We start from the raw sequence: 20,899 nt of genomic DNA, 5'->3' as shown, positions 1-20,899 counted from the left end.
AGACATCAATCAGACCACATTAGGCGATGGAAAAGCTTAAGGCAAACTGACCTGATTTTATGCCCTATCTCTACAGCATATGAATTTCATATGATATGCATAGAGTCCATACTTGAATTTTGATGCACATGTGTAAGAGAAAGGCTGTCACATTAAACAATCTGGCTCAGGGTAAGACCATTCTTGCTTTTTACACCAAAATCATACTTACTTGCGCAGTCCTCTTGTGAAATGTGGTTATTAATGCTAATGTCATCCACGGCAATGCCACCAAGGTTCCCTTTTCCGATTTCTCCCTCAAAAATCACCTAACAAAACAAGATCACATTCACAGTATTTAAATACTCATCCCAAATAAGTGTTTTCAAAAGTGCTTGCTAAGGCTTATGGAGCCAAGTTACACAAATTAAACACATGCAATTTTCTTTAACAACAGGCTTCACTCATCAATTCATGCCAGCTGCTTGGTGATGACATAAACATAAAACTTGTGCCATCTTTTTTTTTTCTTGTGCTATTTCTGGGGTTTGGACTCAGAGCCTTATACAATCACTTGGCTTTTTTGCTCAAGGCTGGTGCTCTACCACTTGAGCCACAGCCCCACTTCTGGCACTTCGGTGGTTAATTGGAGATAAGAGTCTCACAAAGCTTTCTGCCCAGGCTGGCTTCAGACCAGATCCTCATATGTTAGGCCCCTGAGTACTGAGGATCACATGTGTGTGTGAGCCAGTAGTGGCTAGCACTCACTTTTTTTTGTTTTTATATGATCAATTTTAAAACAGGGTAGTAGGGTCAGCAAATAAATGAATGATGGTTGTCATAGCTCAGAAACAGATTATAATAAAGCACTTGCCCTTTGCCCTAATAAACTGGTTCTATATCTAGAAGCCAGGAGGTTGTGAAGTATGCCAAAAAGATGAATATCTTTGGGGCAGAAGCTCAGGTTTTAGGAACACCTGATAAAATGTTTGCAATGGTTCTTGCATGTCACTTGTGTAAGCCTGCAGACATTGCCTTAGTATTTTTAGAGGCTGTTGCTTCTAGGGAAAGGCCATACCTGGTACAATTTCAGAGATTTGTGGAGCAAAACACGCCCTTCCTTCCAGTGATCTCCCTGGTGCCCAATGGCCATCCACACCAGCTGATCATACTCCTCGGGTTTCTGGTAGCGCAGTTTGACCCTCAGTGTGCCCACGTGAGAACCAGACATGTGATACCAGAAGGTCATGCAGTGGGCGGAGTTCTGGGAATAAACCACTGGGCTCACCAGCCGGGCCACTTTTCCTTTCTGATTTTCATCAGCTTGAGAATAGATGAAGTTTCCATCTCCTGCTATGCAAAAAAAATTTGTTAGGGAGAGAAGTCGAATATATAGCTTCCTTGTCTTCTTCCTGTCGACCTCCATCCATCAAAACTATTTCCTGGTCTGAACACCAAGGACTTGAACAGGTAAAGAAAACAGCAGAGTGGACAGTTATTGGGGGTCTCCACTGACAGATCACATCTTTGACCCAAGTTTTAGCTGCTTCTGTAGTAACCATGTTAAATGCAGACATACAAAGCACTGATGTAGACTTGTCTTTGTATTTATTATCTGGGAAGCAGAACTTCTGTTGACTGATGGTGCTTGATTTACAATGACTTCCTGTACATTTCCCAAATAACCTAACCATTTTCTCTTCCAAATTCTGTTCATTTTCATTTAGTTTATATGAATGCCCTATCATTTCCTTAAATATACTCAGAGTTAGATTGTCCACAGTGAGCCCTACTTGTATCCAGTGTCCTTCTGGCTAAAGGGGAGGAAAGGCTGGTTTTGAGGTTCATTAGAACATGCCACTTTGGCAACAGTGGTACTTGCTGAATCAGGAAGACTGACTGTTGGCTTTGCTTTTAATTACTCCCGATGGGAATGTTTCCTCCTGCCACCACCTGGTCTAAACACACAATGGCGGTTCACTGTTTGTTCTGCAAATAGAAATCATGGACTCTAATGCCCTACCTGATGTAAGTGTGAGTGTGATACTCGGGCCTCAGTGGATAGCAGGATGTTTTGTTGGCTGTCCCAGAGGTCTAGTAGCTGCCAGGGACTTTTACACTGTGCATATGTGGGCATATCCTCATATTTGATTTTCAGCATCATCAGTGTTTAGGTGCAGGTAGGCGTGTTAGTGGTCAGCTTTCTTCCCTTGCTACACTGCCTTTTAAGATCCCACCAGGATGCTATATTAAAACCAATGATTGCTGGATCCTGGTGTCTTACATCTGTAGCTACTCAGGAGGCAGAGATCTGAGGACTGAGATTGGAAGCTATCTAGGGTAGATAAATCTGTGAGATTCTACTCTCCAATTAACCAGTCAAAAGCTGGAAGTAGAGATGTGGTTAAGTGATAGAGAGTGCCAATCAAGTAAAAAAACAAGCAAGAATGCAAGGTCCTGAGTTCAAGCCCCAGTATGGGCTAAAAAACAAACCACCACCAACAAAATACAACAAACCCCCTCCAACCAAAAAAAATCAAAACAAAAACGAAAACAAACAATTGGTAGAATCATAAAGAATGATGGATAAGTGTTGTCCATCAATATTTGATACTCTTTGGCCCTGTGGAACATTGCCTGTATCTATAGACTCAGGCACACATAGATTCTTATTGTCCCTCCAACTTCCCAAGCCCATCACCTGTCTGTGTAAAATGCTACTGCATTGATGAACAGAGATGACTAAGATCACCAAGATGAAAAGAGAACTAGCTGCTTTACATAAAACCTCTGTCCAAACCACCCCACTTCAAGCCTTCCTTTGGGTACCAGTTGCTCATCCCTGTCATCTTAGTTATTCATGAGGCTGTGATACGAGGATCTCAGTTCACAGCCAGACAAATTTGTGAGATTCTTCAATTAACCACTAAAAAAACAGAAGTGGAAGTGTAGCTTAAGTGGTCGAATGCCTGCCTTGATTTTATTTTTATTTATTTTTTAAATACATTTTTTATTGTGAAAATAATGTACAGAGGGGTTACAGTTACATGAGCAAGGTAATGAGTACATTTCTTATCAAGCATTGTTGCCTCCTCCTTTGTTTTTCCCCTACCATCCCTTCCCTTTCACCTTCATAACTATACTCGCCCCCCCCGCGCCATCCCCCTCCCCCCATCCAAATTGTAGAATTTGTTTTTGTTGTATATCTCATTGTTGCAATGGGTCAAACTGTATCCCTATTTAAATAATTTTTTCCCTTCCGCTACCCAAATTATGCCAACATCAAATGCAGTGAAAACAGGGTTATACCATTGGGGAGGGACATACAAGGCAACAAAAAAATCACATAGTACCTTATAAATATATTAGAAACAATAGCAAGAAAGAAAAAAAAAAACACTTGTGTCCTTATCTTGAGGTTCATTTCGTTTAACATCATCTTGTCTGACCTTTTCTGCTTATCTCAGACATATACTAGTTATTTCAAATAAGGGAAACCATGGGACCTATGTTTTTTTGGGCCTGGCTTACTTCACTTAATAGAATTTTTTCCAAGTCTTTCCATTTCCTAACAAATGGGGCAATGTCATTCTTTCTGATAGAGGCATAGAATTCCATTGTGTATATATACCACATTTTCTTGATCCTTTCATCTACTGAGGGGCATCTGGGCTGGTTCCATATCTTAGCTATGGTAAATAATGCTGCAATAAACATAGTTGTGCTGGTAGCTTTAGTATGGTCTTGTGTGTGATCATTCGGGGAAATGCCCAAAAGTGGGATTCCAGCCTTGATTTTAAAAAGCTAAGCAAGAGCATAAGACCATGAGTTCAAGCCCTCTAGCACCAACACCAAACAACAACAAACAAAAGTCAAGCCTCAAAGACAGAAGCTGTTCCTCTGCCTCTCCCAGGCTATCTCTCACCATCATTGCCCAGCTCTGCCACTAGATACCTTTCCTCAACTGCACAATAGTGGTTTCACACCCACAACCAGCAGATGAGCCCTTCAAGGGGAGGGTGCCTTCTCAGAAGCCCATGGTACAAAGTCCTTTCTGAAAATTGGTGCAGTACAAATCAGCCCTTTGCATCTACGAGTTCCAGAATCATGGATTCAATTGCTCTTAGACCAAAAATATTTCAAAAGAAAAATTGCACATGGACCAAACAGGCTTTCCTTCTCATTATTCCCTAAATAATAGTAGGAGTTACAAGTGATCCAGAGATGACTTAAAGTATTCTAGAGGTTGAGGTGGGCTCTAAGCAGGTGCTACACAATTTTATTTGAGGCTAGAACACCGGTGGATTTGGGACCCGCATGGCTCTTGCACATTCCGAGGGACCTGAAAGCACCTGTACTTCACACATCCTCCACTTAATTTTAAACCATCTTTAGATTCACTATAACACTCACGGCGATTTTGCGGCCAGTGCAAATAGTCATTATATTATGTTGTTTAGGGAATAGTGTAAACTCTGTGCACGTTCAGTATAGATGTGAGTTTTCTTTTTGAATATTGAATGTGAGTTTAGTTGACTCTATGGATATGGAACCCATAGATATGGAAGGCCAACGGCACCTGCATTTCCAATGCTCAGAGTAGCATCTGCCTTGTAGAAGAGGAGCTCAAACAACATCTGTTCAGTAAATTAGGGGAAAAGGCTAGATAACAGAAATCCTCTATAAACAAGTATATTTTCATACTTAGAGGTCAAATACAGAAAAGCAGATGGGATTCAAAACTGGACCTTTAATCTAAACACTAATCATTTTTTAAAAATTCACCATCTGATTTGCAACGTTCTGATCATCAGCATCACTGTTATTATGCTTGTGACAGAGTCTTGCTATGTATGTAGCTCAGTCTTGCTATGTAGCTCAGGCTGCATTCAAACTTGTGATCCTTCTACTTCAGTCTTGTGAGTGCTGGGATTACAGGTGTGCACCACCATGCCTAATGTCCAACTACTGTTATTTTAAAACTAGCATGTTCTCTATATATTGCCTGTCTGCATGCCTGTGAGCTGGGTGTGGGGGAGGGGAGCTGTTCTTTTCATCTAGATTGTTTCCCTGTTAACAAGTTCCTGCCTTTCAGATGTCAGGCTCACCCATTTCTGTCAGATGATTGCATCTCCCATGCTAGGGGAGGCTTTCTAGTCAGGGCATATCCGGCAAATAGATCTGGGTGGCTGGAGAGAGAACAAAGGACTCAAGTCCTTCTGAAGGGATAGCACGTCTCAGCTGTTAAACTAAGACAAGTCTTCCTTTTCTGATATGCTAACACATAAAGTGCTGATATTTTTCCTTTTGGGGGTTTTATCACAGTACTGGGTCAGGAACTCTGTCTTCATTTTCTCAATTAGCACTTTACTTCTGTGAGCCTTTTAGCTTTTGTCTCTGGCTAACATAGCTTTTAACCTCCTTTGAATGTCAGATCCTACTGAGCCATTTTGCCACACTTTGCATCAATTTTTCCACCATTACAGCCTTCATTTCAGCTAATTGCATTTAGTTAATTTGATGCCATTTATATGTACTGTGCCATTTACAGTCAAAGTATTTTAAGTTTTCTAAAACTGCTTGTCTTAAGATTCAATGGAAATGTCTCCGAATTGAAGGAGTCCAATTTTGTCCAATTTCCTTGTCATTCTCATTAGGCAAGGAGGTAACCCTGGTGGAAGGAGGCCTATTCAACCTATTTAATGGTTACATTCACCAGGAAAAAATGTGAAAGACAAAATGGGAAAGGCACAAAGTACATTCTGCCCAGCCATCAGCCCACAGACCAAGCCATCCAAAGAACCAGGATGGAGAGAGTTTAATTAGCTTTCTTAGCATCCCCAAATGCCCCATGGAATACCTTTTTGTGAAGCCACTGCTTGGGTAAGCAGTCCTTTACTACGGAGTACAGGACAGTAACAATATATGAGTTGGGGTTTGGGTGCACACATATGATTGCATGTACACATGTGTGTTTGGCAGGGCAGGGCAAGCTGGGTAATAAAATGACTAGGAAAGAAACAGGATGGCGGGGTGGATAAAAGAGGTCCCTAGAGCAGCTGCTCCTGGTCCCCGACTCTCTTCTCCCCTGACTAATTAAGCTTAGGAGGAAAATAAAACAGAAGGTGGGATGACTTTTGTACTGAAGTGTGGTAAGGTTTGTTTTTCTTTTCTTTCTTTTTCCTTTTCCTATTTATTTATTTGGTGGTTAATTCATTCATTCATTTTAGTACCAGGGAATTAAACTCGGGATGATATGCATGCCAGGCAAGAGCTCTACTACTTGAGCTACTCATCCAACTCTTTTGTTTTGTGTCTTGTTTTTGAAATAGCTTCTCAAACTGGGTGTGGTATGGTTTCTACCACCCCCAAGCAATGGGTTAGATTTAGCAATCCTCCTTGAATAGATGAGCATTTTATTTACTTTGTCCTACCTTTACTTTCAGGGTAGAGAAAGCAAGCATTAATTACTCCTACTTGTTGTTTCTTTAGCTATAAAATAAATGACATAATATAACAGGACATATATTCATTTAAAGTAAAGAATAATAGAGATAAAATAAGATGCCTATAATTGAAGTTGCTATATGCACACTATACTATTTTTACTATTGAATTTATTTAAATTTTCCCTTAAGAAAAAGTGTGAAATAAATACTACATTGTGCAGTTTTTCAAGAAGGCCAACATTTGGCAAAATTCAATCAATTTTCAAATTCCTTGCCCCAGGCTTTTTCCCACTAGTGATGGAGACCTTGTTCTTTCAGAAATGCTTATAGTAATTTCTATTTTTCTATATTTTTATCATTATCTTTAAGTAGTTGCATAAAGGAGTTTCAATTCTAAATGTCAGCTATGAGCACAATGTATAGTCATCAATGCCATACCTTCCATCATTCTCCCATCTCTCCTAAACCCATCCCTGCAGGTTGCTTATTTCCATTCTCTCTCTCTCTCTCTTTCTCTCTCACACACACACACACAATAACATGACAACACATGGTATAGCTTCCTACTATTCATTTTGATAAGTTCCTTGTTCCTAGGAGTTACACTGTTGGACTCCTCTTGTGCATATACCATACTTTAGTCAATTTGTGTGCATATGACCTTGTATTTTTATATATGTTTATACTTTATATCTAACTCCCATCTATGCGGTAGTATTTTCTATCATTCCTAAATTCACAGGCACTTGAAACCCATCCCAGTAACTTCTTATTTAACAAATGTGAGTCACATCAGTGGTCCACAGTGCCCACCCCATTACCTGTATGATCCTGAATGGGTCCTGTTTTGCTGGTGAGCACACTCCACTTGAGCTGCACATGATTGTCGTGTTCCCAGTGACAGAACGTCTTGTGAGAACCCCAGCCAAACTCACAGTTAAAACCATATGTTGGAAACTCTTTAGTGGGCGGGAAGGGAAAAAAAAACAGACAAGCAGAGACAAATTTAATCATTTCAGGTCAAAAAGGCCTTTAATACATTCATGGCTAACATGATTTGTGTGATTGCGTGTCTGTTGGAAAATTCTGGGAAAGCCTCAAAATCCAGGATTACCGAGAAACCAACTGATATACAGCGATGTCAAAATGTTTGCAAAATCACATTTATTATTATTATGATCCAGCTTTTAAAAAAATTTGACTACTTGTCATATTGAGTTTAAATAAAAATTTCAGGAGGGCTACTTTCCAAGGCACGTATATTACCTCTGCATAATTTCCCCTATTTCCTCAATGTTTAATATGAAAGATACTCTGTGCCTGAGGATGCATCACACAAATTGATATTTATCAATAAAAGGAACTATTAGGGATTGACTCACGAACCTCTCAAGACTAGGGATGTGACTTGGCAAAAAAGCTCTCAGTATTCTTACCCATTAGCTGATGCCATCAGGGCAGAAATCCCTAAAGCATTTTCTTGAGATTATTCTTTTTTTTTCTGCTGTACATCAGGTCAATTAATTTCAGGATAAGTTTCTGCTTTTTTGACTGAATTTCTAAATTTGCATATAAATTGTTCATTTCATTTAAAACCTCAATGCAAGGTTATATAAAGCCAAAGCACATTTAAATAGCCAAGCATTTCACGTTTTATTTATTTTTCAAATCTTTCCTTGGAAGTTGAAGAGAAAATCAATGGATTGATAGGAATGGTTTTCTAGTTGGTTCCAAATGGTGATCTCAGACCATGATACCTGTTAAAACTCAGCCTAATTTTTTACTTTACTACATTTTTAAACGGAGCTTGACATTTTCAATTGAGGAAAATGAAATCAGTGGGATTTGAAATTTGTTTTGGTAAAAGAACATGAGCAATGAAAGTAATTCTAAAGATGAAATCTGTCCACTCCCTCAACTCCCCTCCTCCCCCCCCCCTGCCCCCACCGTGAAGTCCACAGAAGCTACTGCATCTTTTTTTTTAAATAAAGGGGTCTTGGCTCCACCATGAGTGACTGAGCCTGGGCAGTCCACAAGATGGCAGCATTGAAACAGAGAGACATAAGGGCATCTGGCCGGTTGAACTCAAATCTCAAAAGAATCTTCTCCACACAATAAAGGAAGTCTGGTATTATGTGTGGCCATTGGGTCAGGCTGAGATCACATCTCATTTTGAGCTTTTCTTTAACTTGACCAAGAGCTTAATACATAATCTCTTGCTCCTGCATGGGTGCCTGGTATTGACTGTTTCTCCTTACCTTAACAATGGTGGGAGGATTTTATTTTATTTTGGGGGGTGTGGGAGGACTTTATTTTTGTTTATTTTTTGGTGGGAGGACTTTTAATGGCAAGATTTATTGCACAGATAAAGATGATTTACTTCACTTTTGTTCCCAAGGAACATTTAATCCCTGATGACAAATTCTTGACATATGAATAATCAAAACTGAGGGAGATATTCTCCCCAGTAATAGAAAAAAGACTTCCCAAAGGGTAGACAGAGCCAGTTTAAGTGAAGTAAGCTCTGAGTTGTATTTAGTATGCACATGTCTAGTTAGTCCAAAAGGGCCAGATTCCACAGCTACAGGGTCAGCATGTGTCGACTCTCATAGCCATGAAACAGACCTTTTGCAAGCATGAGAAATTCTCCAAAATTTTCCACATGGGTACTTCAGCAAGACTGAAGTATATAGACAAAGCACAGTTAACTGAGCAGTGACCAGGAGCTGAGCAAGCTCAGATGCCAATGTCTATACTCTAAAAAGCACAATTTCACAATCTCATGTTAGAAAAATGTTAAAGTGTGTATTTGGTTTTTGTTTCTTCTGAAATGTGTTCTGTGTGTGTGTGTGTGTGTGTGTGTGTGTGTGTGTGTGTGTGCTCATGCATGCGCATGCACTGCTCATGGGGCTTGAACTCAGGGCCTGGTCAGTGTCTCTGAGCTTCTTTTGGTCTAGGCTAGCCACTCTACCAACTTGATCCAGAGCTCCACTTCCAGCTTTTTGGTAGTTTATTGGAGGTAAGGATCTCATACACTTTCCTGCTTGGGTTGGCTGTGAATCATGATCCTCAGATCTCAGCCTCCTGAGAAGCTAGGATTACAGATGTGAGCCCTCAACATATGGTCCATCTGCCTTGTTAATACAACAGATTTTCAGTACAGACAACAGCATATGAACTTGCTCTTCATTGTGATGATCAAGACATGGTATGGCTATGCCTGAAAAGGTGATTGTGGCATTCCTCTTCCTGAAGTGAATGGCAATCCATCTTGCCAGTCCTGTGATTTTAACTAGTGGACCTGCTCTAACTTTTTGTATTATATCTCTCTTGTATCTTCTTGTCTGGCTTACATAACCTATTGTCATCTTTTTAATTAAAAAATTAAATCAACACATGGGTGGGGAAGGTTGTAGAGAACAAAGCTCAATGTTGACAAATATGGTTAGAAATTAAACACACAAAATACCCATCAACATGTGTAGAAAGGGAAAAGGACAGAAGAAATGAGAGAGAAAGGACAAGAGAAAGAAAAAAATGGGTGCAAGAAAGACATATTCAGTATTTTTGACCTTTAAGTTTTCAAAATATGACTTAGGCTCTGTAGCTGCTCATAATTTTCATTAAAATCAATGAGAGTAATCTGGCTAAGGCCCTTTTTGGCTCTTAAAAATACCAGGAAATGATCTTCTGAACTTAAAGCAAATTTATAGCCACTCTGAGCAAGCCCCAGCTGTGCTGGTTGAACCCATCTTGTGTGGAGTTGAATCAGCACCTTCCATGCACAAGGATTTGCTTTTTAAATTGGACATTCAAAGCTTCCATTGAATGTACTTGCTGCTTACTCACAGGCCAAAAAGGAGGTGCTGTGGTGTCCACAACTACAGACCATGAGCACAACTTGAGCTGATGGAGGATACGAAGACCCTCAGTGGAGAAAGCCCTCTCCAGGGACAGCTGTATTAATCACGAATGTTTTCATTGCTTGCTGGAAGAGCATTAATAGACTTTTATGCATCTGATTACAACCCAGACGGTATATGACTATTATATGCCTGCTGAGTTTATTGTATTGGTAAGAATCCTCACAATGAAACCCAAGACTGCTTGAGTCTAATGGCTCTAACGGAAGAGTTTAGTGCTCTGTTTGCTGGTGCTTGGGAAGAACCTGAAGCTTGTAGAACAAACCAGGGCCACTCTTTATTGAACCTGACCACTGGATGAACGCCCCAGGGTTAGCCAGCTAAAGACTGGACACCTGGCTCTAAGCATTGAGCCAGGTGCATTGTCTTAGCTAGAAGGTGACAAGGAACAGATCATCCCCTTTCTGATGAAGACTTGGAGATCATATTAACAATTCAGACAATAGACAAACAGGAAGCCAAGTCCACCTGTAAAGGGACCATCCCTATGAGTAAGCTGTGAGGTTGAATTGTCTGGTCTAGACAGTGACAGCAGTGAAACTTACTGGTTCTTGGCTTGTGAACCTGCTCTCAGCCACAGTAAACCCTGTGAGAGGACTGTCCCTTTTCTGTGGGGACATCACATGAATGGCCTGGAGGTCAGGCACATGGCAAATGTATTACCAATCCATTCCTGCTCTGAAAACCTAGACCTTCAACAGCAGGAGCAATGCCCAGGCTTGCCATCTGGGGTCACTTTCTCTATTCTCTACAGCTGTTATCATTTTCATTTTCTTAACTGTTTTTATAGGCAGGGAGAAGAGAGATGCAAAGAAACAAAAGAAATTTGGAGTGGGTTTAATGACCTCTCTAGCAAGAGAAAGACCTAAACCAACAGCTAAGAAGTGTGTAACATTATGGGAACTTCATTAATCCATCTCTCTTCTTCCTATTCTTTCTCCAGAAAACCATCCCAAGAACTGAAAACTTCTTGAAGGGCAGGCAGCCAAGGATAGAGTCTCTGCCCTGGGGTTGTTTCAGCTAAACAAGGTCTCCACACAATCCCCAACAGGCCACATTTCATAACTTGAAAAGATGTGTCTATCTGGAACTGAGGGGATCATTCTTGTGCCTATCTTTTGGTCTTTGAGTCATGTGACAAGCTGAAAACTTGGCAACGAGGACACACAGCAGGGGAAAACTTGGGGTTAAGTCCAAGTGAAAGAGAAGTTTGTTTTGCAATTTAATCAGGGCAATGGTGACCGCATCCTTTAAAGAAGCATACTAATTAGTGCAGTCTTTTTTACTTTCGGCCTAACTGGAGTGTCACAGTGTTGAGGAAACATTGATACACACCACACGCCCCATTAATAAATGACTGCAGAGGCCAAGGCTGAGTGAGTTTCAATAAAGGAAATGGAAGAGGCTGGAAAACTGACCTGCTCACCTTACTCTAATGATTAACTCTAAAGTATTTAAAACCTCTGATTGCTTACAAAGAGTGTTTCCCTTTGAGTGAGGAAGAGATGTCACAGAATACTAACAAAAACAAAAAAGACTGAGAAGGGAGGTGGGGCAGGGAGCTTTGGACACAAGTCCGGAGGCTTTCTATCAAGAAAAGGAAAGAGGGGATCCTTTCTCCTGAGTATTCTTTTCCCCACACATAATATAAAGCACCATTTCCTGAACCCCGTTTTGTGGCATGCCCACTGGAAATGCTGTTGTAAGTCTGCCAACTTCGCGGCAGGCAGAACAGACAAACTTTGCATGTCTCAGTTTTGCAGAATTGCGATGAAAATAAATAGTGAGGCTGCTGCTGGTGAGATTTCCTTCTCCTAGAGTTTGCAAACACAGTCCACGTCCTAGATGTGCTACGCTTAAACAAAGTATGTCGCTCAGTTCCCTCAGTGGAGATCTGGGATTGTCACCATTTGGCAATTACTGATGGAGAAGGAACTCTCACTCTGCGGCAGTGACATGTAGATGAAAGGAAAGCCATATTTATGGCTCACGCATGGAGACCAGATGCTGCACGACATTTCTCCTAGAACTTGCGGGAAAATAAAAAGCACAGCCATGTACTATATTGGAGATGTGGAGAAGGGCAGATAAAAGTCTATGATTTTTTTTGAATTATTATTTGTGTCAGTATTGGGGCTTGCGCTCGGGGCCTGGGCACTGTCTCAGCTTTTTTTGCCCAAGGCTTATGCACTATCATTTGAGCCCCATCTCCTCTTCCAGCTTTTAACTGGAAAGAAGAGTTTTATGAACTTTCCAGCCTAGGCTCTCATCAAACATCAAACCAGGATTCTCAGATCTTAGCCTTCTAAGTAGCTAATGTTACATCTGTGAACCACTGGTACCTGGGAGAAATCTGACACTTTATATGTTATTTGATACCTGATTGAATTGTGCTGTCTAGCATCGTGGGCTTCTCTGTGCTCAACACCGTGGTGCCACCTGAAAAACAAGACCAGTAACAGCAGGTGACAAAGTGGAAGAGTTTGCTGCAGCACTGCATGCTTATGCCTATGTACATTTACCAAAGAAAACCTTTCCTACTTCTAGCTATGATAACCATGTCACTGAATTCTGCTCATAATATGAAATTCAAATAATATTACTTTTTAAACGTAATATGTATTTAATTTTTAGGGTTTTTTTTGAGCTGAAGACCTGGAGATTGTTAGGCAGGTGGTCTTCCTATATGAGACACTTCCTCCTCTCCTTCTCCTTCTCCTCCTTCTTCTTCTTCTCCATCTCCATCTCCTTCTTCTCCTTCTTCTTCCAACTTTAGTTAAGAGTCCTGTGTGTTTGCCCAGAGTCAGCTTTGGACTTAAATCTCCCTACTTACACTCTACAGGGGTGTAACAGCATGCCAGCTTATTTGCTGAGATGTGGGTCTAGTGAGCTTTTTGTGTAGGCTGGCTTTGAACCTCTATCCTCCTCATCTCTGCTTCCTAGGATTGTGGGTACATACACCATACATGGCCCATATGTTTCTTAAAATTTTTATTTTTAAATGAACAAATAACCATTGACTATATTTATAGTGTATAATATAGGCTTTCCATATATAGATAGATAGATAGATAGATGAATAGCTAATTCAGGCTAATTAACATATAAATGACCTCACTACACATTTAATTTTTTTGTGGTGGAGAACATGTAAAATCTATTCTCTTGGCATTTTTCAGCTATCCAATACATTCTTGTGTGTGTGTGTGCGTGTGTGTGTGTGTGTGTGTGTGTGTGTGTGTGTGTGTGTGTGTACCTGGGCTGGACCTGAGGACCAGGATGCTGTCTCTTAGCTTTTTCACTCAAGGCTATTGCTCTCCCACTTGAGACAGCTCCACTTTCTGGCCTTTTAGTGACCTCATAGACTTTCTTGCTGAGGCTGACTTTGAACCTGGATCCTCAGAGCTCAGCCTTCTGAGTAGCTATTACAGCCATGTGCCACTGGCGGCCAGCTCCTATTTCTTTATAAACTATCAGGAAGGCATAGAGGGTTTGGAACTCAACTCCTGTGGCAGTCTCTGATTCTCAAGATGGGCAAGGCACAGGATTGCAACAGTGAAAGGCAAGGGCCTCTGAATGGCCACAGTGACTTGGGTATTAAACTTGCCCTAGTTCACTAAGCTTTAGTTTCCAAGGTTTCTGATGTGTGCCTTTGGGAAAATTTATCCCTACCATGGAGCCCAAAGGTTTACTGTGGATGATGGTGGTTCCTCCTTTTCTTTTCTTCTCCTCTCTCTTTCTTTATTCTGTGCTGTGGTTGTTTGTTTTTCCCAAGGACAAATATTCCACCCAGTATGTGGGTTAATGAAGCAACGGGAGGTAGTGTGAAAGAGGAAGGTGATAAACTTTTCCTCAGAGACCTAAGGAATTGGAAGATTGAACAAATAATGCCCAAACACTGAGCTTTCAGTACTCATTTGGGACTTCTTTGGAATTTGTGCTCAGGGGATAAACTGCCTGTTACAGAGACGGAACTCTTCTCTTTTCGTGTATTTTCATTCTTTGAGCTACAGGACAGCCCTATTCTACTGTTTTAAAACAATGCTCTCAAACTTTTTCAGCTACCTTGATTGAGGATTGAAATGGTAGCTTCTTCTCCACCTATCCTTCCTGACCTAACTCCAGAATCTCCAGGCAAAGGCTTTGAGAGTTGCATTTTTCAATGCTTTTCAGATAAATCTATAATCTCTTACATTTGGAAAAGATTGGTTTGCTGTTTGTTACTTAGGTACTTGAGAAAACTCTTTCTCCAGAAGTGTATCCGTGATTGAGGGTAATAATAGACTTTTATCCTGAAGATTATGTCCCAATTCACGGTAGGGGCATGGCATGGGTCTAGGTTTATTATGGGATGTTTTGAAGGTAGTTTTATCAGGTGCCATAATCATGTACCTTCACAATATCATTGAATGAAGATTTGTGATGATCTTTATTTCTAGAGCAGGCCTATCTTGCAGTTTGCACAGACTGAAAATCCCTTGTATGTGTATTTGTGCTCTTGGAAAGGTCTTGAGATCTCTAAGCTGATGGATGGCAGCACCCCATTGTGCTACCCCAATAAATACACTGCATGAGGGTCACACGTGCAGGTGGCCTCAGAAAGGCAGGCACTACAGAGAAGGAATTGCATACTTCTTGGGTTAAGAAGGTGAATCTATAATGGCAGAATTGGAAGGAGGCCAGATTACATTAGCGTTCTGTTCCCAGTGGCCTCAGAGGAGAAAGATTCAAGGTGAAATCTCATTTTTTCTATCTGATATGCATTATCAGTTTTGTTATAGGTTGGAAGACAAATTCCATTGTTGGGTACACAGAAGTCCAATGTTGCAATTTGGCCTCCTGGTGCCTTTGAAAGCCAACTGCATTATCTAATGACTTCAAAGGCATTTGCAAATGAGTAACTTGGGGTGAATTTTCACCTTGGCCAGCAAGCATGGAGGGCAGACCCTCCCCCATTTCCAGCAAGGGTGCAGCCACTCACTGGAAATGCAGCCTTTGTACGTAGTGAGTATTGTGTGGGATGTCTTGCCTGTATTACATATAAGTTCTTCCAGGAGAAGAAACCAAATATATAGCACCTGGGTTAAAGACTCAAGCACTGCTAAAGGGCATCGGTTCCAGTTTCCACATTCCCAGCTACCAGGGGTTGAGGAAGCACTCCATTTGGTTTTATTGCACCAAATACCCCAAAGTTTACAACCTGATTTTAAAACCCATGATGGTTAACAAAACCTGCAGACTGATATGTGAACATAGGTGGGCAGGTTTTAGATGTAATGAGGTACTAGAGTTAGGCAAATGTTTGTCTCCTTTCAAATAATTTCTCATGAGCAGAGTCTTTTCAGAAAAGATAAGTCATAGCTTCATAAAGCCAAATATGTTTTAGTTTAAAAAAAAGGAAGGAAGCCAGGCATCTGTGGCTCAGGCCTGTAATCCTACCTACTCAGAAGGCTGAGATCTAAGGATTACAGTTCAAAGCCACCCTGAGCAGGAATGTCCACGAGACTCTTACCTTCAATTAGCCAGCAAAAAGCTGGAAGTAGAGGTGTGACTCAAGTAGTAGAATGCTGGCCTTGAGTGAAAAAGCTAAGAAATAGCACCCAGGTCTTGAACTCAAGCCAGCATCAGCACAAAAACAAAAACCCCAGGAAAATGAAAAATTTTAATATAATAAATGAATTGGAAGCATAAGCATGTTTTTTAAAATTTCTTCTTCTTGATGGGGGTGGCAGTAGGTAGGATGGACATGATTACAGGTTCTTATGAGTATACATATATAGAACTGTTGAGATATGAGCTGGTTTGAGAAAATAACTTTCTTTTTTGTCATATTAATATGTAAAAAAATAGAATGTACTTTTTCTTGCTACTCAAGAAACAATTTCAAACATTGTAGGTGAAGCAAAACCTTGTTCTCTTCAAGGGCTGTCAGTGTTTCTATTACAAATGGCCCATTTTCTGGAGTTTGAGACTTGCTGTTCACAATCTGCTCCAGGCTAACAGACTGGCCCTATTTCATTCAAAGACTTCACTTTCAATTGGTTCAGTCATGAACTAATGCAAAAATGAGAAGGGTGTTTGTTCTAATATGAGGACTAAATCTGAGGCTTTGTTTCTAATCAATATTAATTGAGCACTTTAGGGTTTATAAAGAAAAGAACCCTTCCACAAGGGGGCAATTGAAAAGGGTACACTGTGACACTGTGAGTCCTTTTTATGAGGAATTTCACTATGGATGTATGACGGGGTCCACAAACTCCTGAGATTTGGGGGGTTGGGGGAATGTTTACCGGCAACCTTGGGAAAGTTCTATGGTTCAGGGAATGGTTCTCTGGTTTTTATATCAGCTGTAAGATTTTCAACCTGAAATTCACATCTTCCATAGAAAATGTCTCCACAAGAATTAACTTTTTGTGTTTATAATATATGAGATTTTCATTTAAAAGCCCATAGTAATGCAATGTTTACTGGTTATATATATGTAAGCAATTATCCTTGAAATTCAGAGAGAGAACTATTAGAGGTGGGATATATTTCTATTTTTTTAAAATTTGTCCTGGAACTGGGCTTAAACTCAGAGCCTAGGCACTGTCCCTTATATATTTTACTGAAGGCGGGCACTCTTCCATTTGAGTCACATCTCCATTTCTGGTGTTTTGCTGGTCAGTTGGTAAGTTTCTGATAGACTTCTGCCCAGGCTGGCATTCAACTGTGATCCTCAGAGTTTAGCCTCCTGAGTACCTAAGTACCCTAAGTACCAGTATGAGTCACCAATTCCCAGCTGAAGCTTGATTTCCTTCCTTCCTTCCTTCCTTCCTTCCTTCCTTCCTTCCTTCCTACCTTCCTTCCTTCTCTCTCTTATCTCTCTCTCTTTCTCTCTCTCTCTTTCTTTCAGATTGAACTTAGGGCCTGGGCTCTGTCCCTCAGCTTCTCTGTGTTTAAAGCCAGCACCCTACTACTTGAGCCACAGCACCACTCCAGCCTTTTTCTGAGTAGCGGTTTTTTTTTTTTTAGTTGGAGATAAGAGTCTCACAGATTTTCCTGCCCAGGCTGGCTTCAAACCATGACCATCAGGTCTCAGCCTTCTGATGAGCTAGGATTATAGGTAAGAGCCACTGGCATCTGGCTTGATTTTTAATTCAGGTAGTTAAGGACGTTCCTATGACATCTTTTGAAACAACAGGGTGAAAAATCCTAGTGCCTTGACCAATTTCCAAAGGATATAATCCCATTTTCCCACTTGCAAATATTTACTCTACCAATCCAAGGGGAAAAGAGGGAGCATTCTAGCTTCTTGTGGTTTTGGACAATTATGGAGGAATGCCAGATTATGAGGCATTTGCCACCCATCATGTCTGATAGATATGTGCTAGTCAGTGGTGATGGGAAATAACTAATTCTTTGTAAATTTTAGTGTAAAATAATTTATAAAACCCCAACCTAAAAATCTGCCTATTTTAATACAAACCTAGTTTAATTAATTAGTAGGATAAAGGCTCCACTAAAAAAGATTTGTTCTCATTAGAAAGGAAAGTGAACATACTACACTACAGTGCATGGTTGTGAATGGGTAATGTACTAATGTGAATGTGCATATCTGAAGTCAGGAGGGAGATCCTGATCTTCCAGTGTGTGTCTGTGAATGGGTAGTGTACATCATTCAATGGTGGGAGGAGCTACAGTTTGTGGTTGTGAATGGATGGTACATACTTAAAGGCAGGAGTGAGGAACTGATTCTAAGGTTTGTAATTGTGAATGCGGGCAGTGTCTGAGTGTGAGTCAGAGCGTTTAGAGATAAGGAGTAGCTCAGTACAACCTTTCTTGGAGAAATTCTTTCTCCAAGAGATAACCCTAGCCTTTGGCAATGGAAATGACTCAGACAAATTGTTTACGTGGATTGCATGAAGAAATGAAGATGCAGAGCCATGGTGAGGCTGCTTCTATTCCCAGGGCAGCCCTGCCACTACCCAGGTGCCCACCAGTATGAGTCATGAGAACACACACAGATCTCTACTACAACATGAACTGAAATGGCACAGCAATGAGATGAAGATGGTTTTTGCACCTGTGAGCTGGAAGTCATCACCTGTTCCGCTGTGGCAGTTGGCCTGGTCATCATCACATTCATCCACTGGGTTCCCATTGGGAGTGGTTGGTCCAGCTGTGGGTGCTGAAACAAGATCCAGAATTGCCACATCACACCCCTGGAATGTGTTTTCAAGGCTCTGGCTGTTGGATCTACTAACACTTTTGCAGAAAACTCTAATCTCAGTAAGAAAGTTTAGGATTGAGCTCTTTCAGGAGGCTAAATACACTGAAATTTTTTCAGAATGTATCAGAGACGACATTGTTTGGGTATTGGATCCATATCTGCTCAGTAGATTTGGCTGTCTCCACATTTTCTACATTGTTATCTATACAAACATCCTTTTTCTGAAAAGCTCTTGAATTCTTCCTAGCTATTTATGCGTGACCCTGGAGTTGACAACTTTGGTGATAGAGGTTTTTTCATTTCATTTTCAAGGTGCTAGAGAATTCACTTGTCATGAATTCTCTTGTCTTCTTATAATTGACTGAATTTGCAAAGTTTCTATTTTAATGTTTTCCCAAGAGGAAGCCATGAGCATTCACACTTAGTACCATATTGGTTTTTTTTAAAGTTATTTTACCTCTTCCTAAGCAGCCCCTCCACCTGTGAGCCCTCCAGAGCAGGTGCGTGAGAGGAGTGGTCTTGGAAAGCAGAGGTCAGGTTACCTGGACTCCTGTGGGATAGCATTCCACTGTTGACAGGTATTCTATATCTTTGAATTTGTCATTGAAAGCTTGCCAACATTAATCAAAGACTGCTTTTGAAGTCTTTTACATTAGTTCAGTCTATTTTCTTTCAGCCTGTTACTCATTTTTGCAATCTGTTTAATATTTTACAGTACTGAGCATTGCATTTCATTTTACAGAACTTGAGATAAGGTACAGTTCCCTTGATGTCTGGGAACCATACATGATGCTAGAAGATAGAGGGAGACCCTTTTCTTTAAGCCCTGGCCAGGAAAGATATGCCAGCAGCTGCTACTTTTTCAATGAGGACATGACACTGTGAGCTATTGTGCTTAGGTACTGAGTAGAGTTATGAAAAATGTAGAAAAACAGTTGAGCTCAATTTCTTCAATTGCCCAATTACACACACGAAGAACCGGAAGTCATAACATAAAGGTAACCCACACACCACTGAGGCATGCAATACAGACTTTGTAACACACACACACACACACACACACACACACACATCCCCACTCATATACACAGATCTTGGGCTCTATTTATTGCTACCATTGGATCAGTAGAATCCTTTCTGGAAGTCTACAAAGTTGTCTTCCCTAAGCTGTCCTTGTTCTAGTTAAAGTGCAACATTTAAGAATTTGAAACTGTCTACTCATTTTGCTGACTTTTCTGCCTTTCTAATGGTGTTTATAAAGAAATTGCACCTGGAAAGTGGTCTAGGGTGTGCTTAAATTAAATCACAAAAAAGTAAGAAGTGAATAGTTTTTGTACCACAACTTGCCTATTTGAAAAGACTTTATTTTCTATATGTCTCTGTTTCTAAAATATAAGCTAGTTCAAAGCAGGATGGACTGTCACGGGAGGCTAGATTGGAGTTCATCCTTATCCTGCATTCCTCTCACAGAACAAGGGACAAGTGATAGAAATAGACTGGTTCATCAGTTTGAGGGGAGGTTTATTAAAAAGCTTTGGTTTTAATTGCCATAGATAATGGTTGCTTATGTGGCTCAGGGCAACTTCTCTCTTGTGAGTGTTGGAAGGATCTGTAGGCAGAATCTTTCACCAGCAATGTCAACCTAACTCACTACAGAGGTAACAGGGGGAAGTTGTACAGGTAGTGCTGTCAGCCATTTATGCACCTAAAGTAAGGTTGCTTTCCAGGATCCTAGTGAAAGACCTGCCTTGGAGCTCCGCCCTCTTCCAGAACCCCACACTTCTCCATTCACCTTAACAATCTGATTGTCATTTCTTGGCATCTTTGCCAAACTCTGTCACATGGGAACTTGTAGTCTGTATTAACAGAGACTAGATCATGCAGAGGGCTGGGACAGGATTACAGATCTGGAGACTACTACCCAGAAGAGAATGGGAGATAATGACCTGATTTTAGATGACAGCTATGAATTATTCATTAGTGTGGTGATTGATAGCTGAAAAGTCTGTGTGCATAAGAAAAAGTTTTATGGAATTTAATGTGCTTAGGAATGTCATTATGTTTGTGTAACTCCAAACACAAATAATTTTCTAATCCCAGGAAGGTAATATTAAGAAGCATTCTTAGAAACAACTATGACCATATGCTCAGTTGATTAACATCTGGGCACCAACAATAGCCATTCTTCCAGCTAACCTGGAAAAAGATGTTGATGGGGACAGAAAAGCTGGTGTAGGGTTTATGCTCAAATCTAAGGCAGATGGAAATTCTAATACATAAAGCAGTAAAGGGCACAATAACCAAGTTAAAACATTCATCTCACTCAGTCTATGTTG

The 20,899-nt window shown here is 40.6% G+C and overlaps 1 protein-coding gene across 1 annotated transcript in view; it reads right to left on the bottom strand.

Moving 5' to 3' along the window:
* Nrp1 (neuropilin 1) overlaps positions 1-20,899 on the bottom strand; it is a 95,574-nt gene that overhangs the window by 7,282 nt on the left and 67,393 nt on the right. The window contains exons 10-14 of the mRNA XM_013009238.1: positions 18,417-18,521; positions 12,731-12,790; positions 7,250-7,387; positions 1,058-1,329; positions 212-308 (exon numbers count right to left, since the gene is read on the bottom strand). Coding sequence (XP_012864692.1) covers positions 212-308; positions 1,058-1,329; positions 7,250-7,387; positions 12,731-12,790; positions 18,417-18,521 — 672 coding nt within the window. The remainder of the gene's footprint in view (positions 1-211; positions 309-1,057; positions 1,330-7,249; positions 7,388-12,730; positions 12,791-18,416; positions 18,522-20,899) is intronic.

This window comes from Dipodomys ordii, unplaced genomic scaffold (assembly GCF_000151885.1).
Source record: "Dipodomys ordii isolate 6190 unplaced genomic scaffold, Dord_2.0 Scaffold9, whole genome shotgun sequence".
NCBI classification, from domain to species: Eukaryota; Metazoa; Chordata; class Mammalia; order Rodentia; family Heteromyidae; genus Dipodomys; species Dipodomys ordii.
Note: the sequence above shows the minus strand (reverse complement) of the source record. Positions and strands in the feature narration are given on the sequence as shown.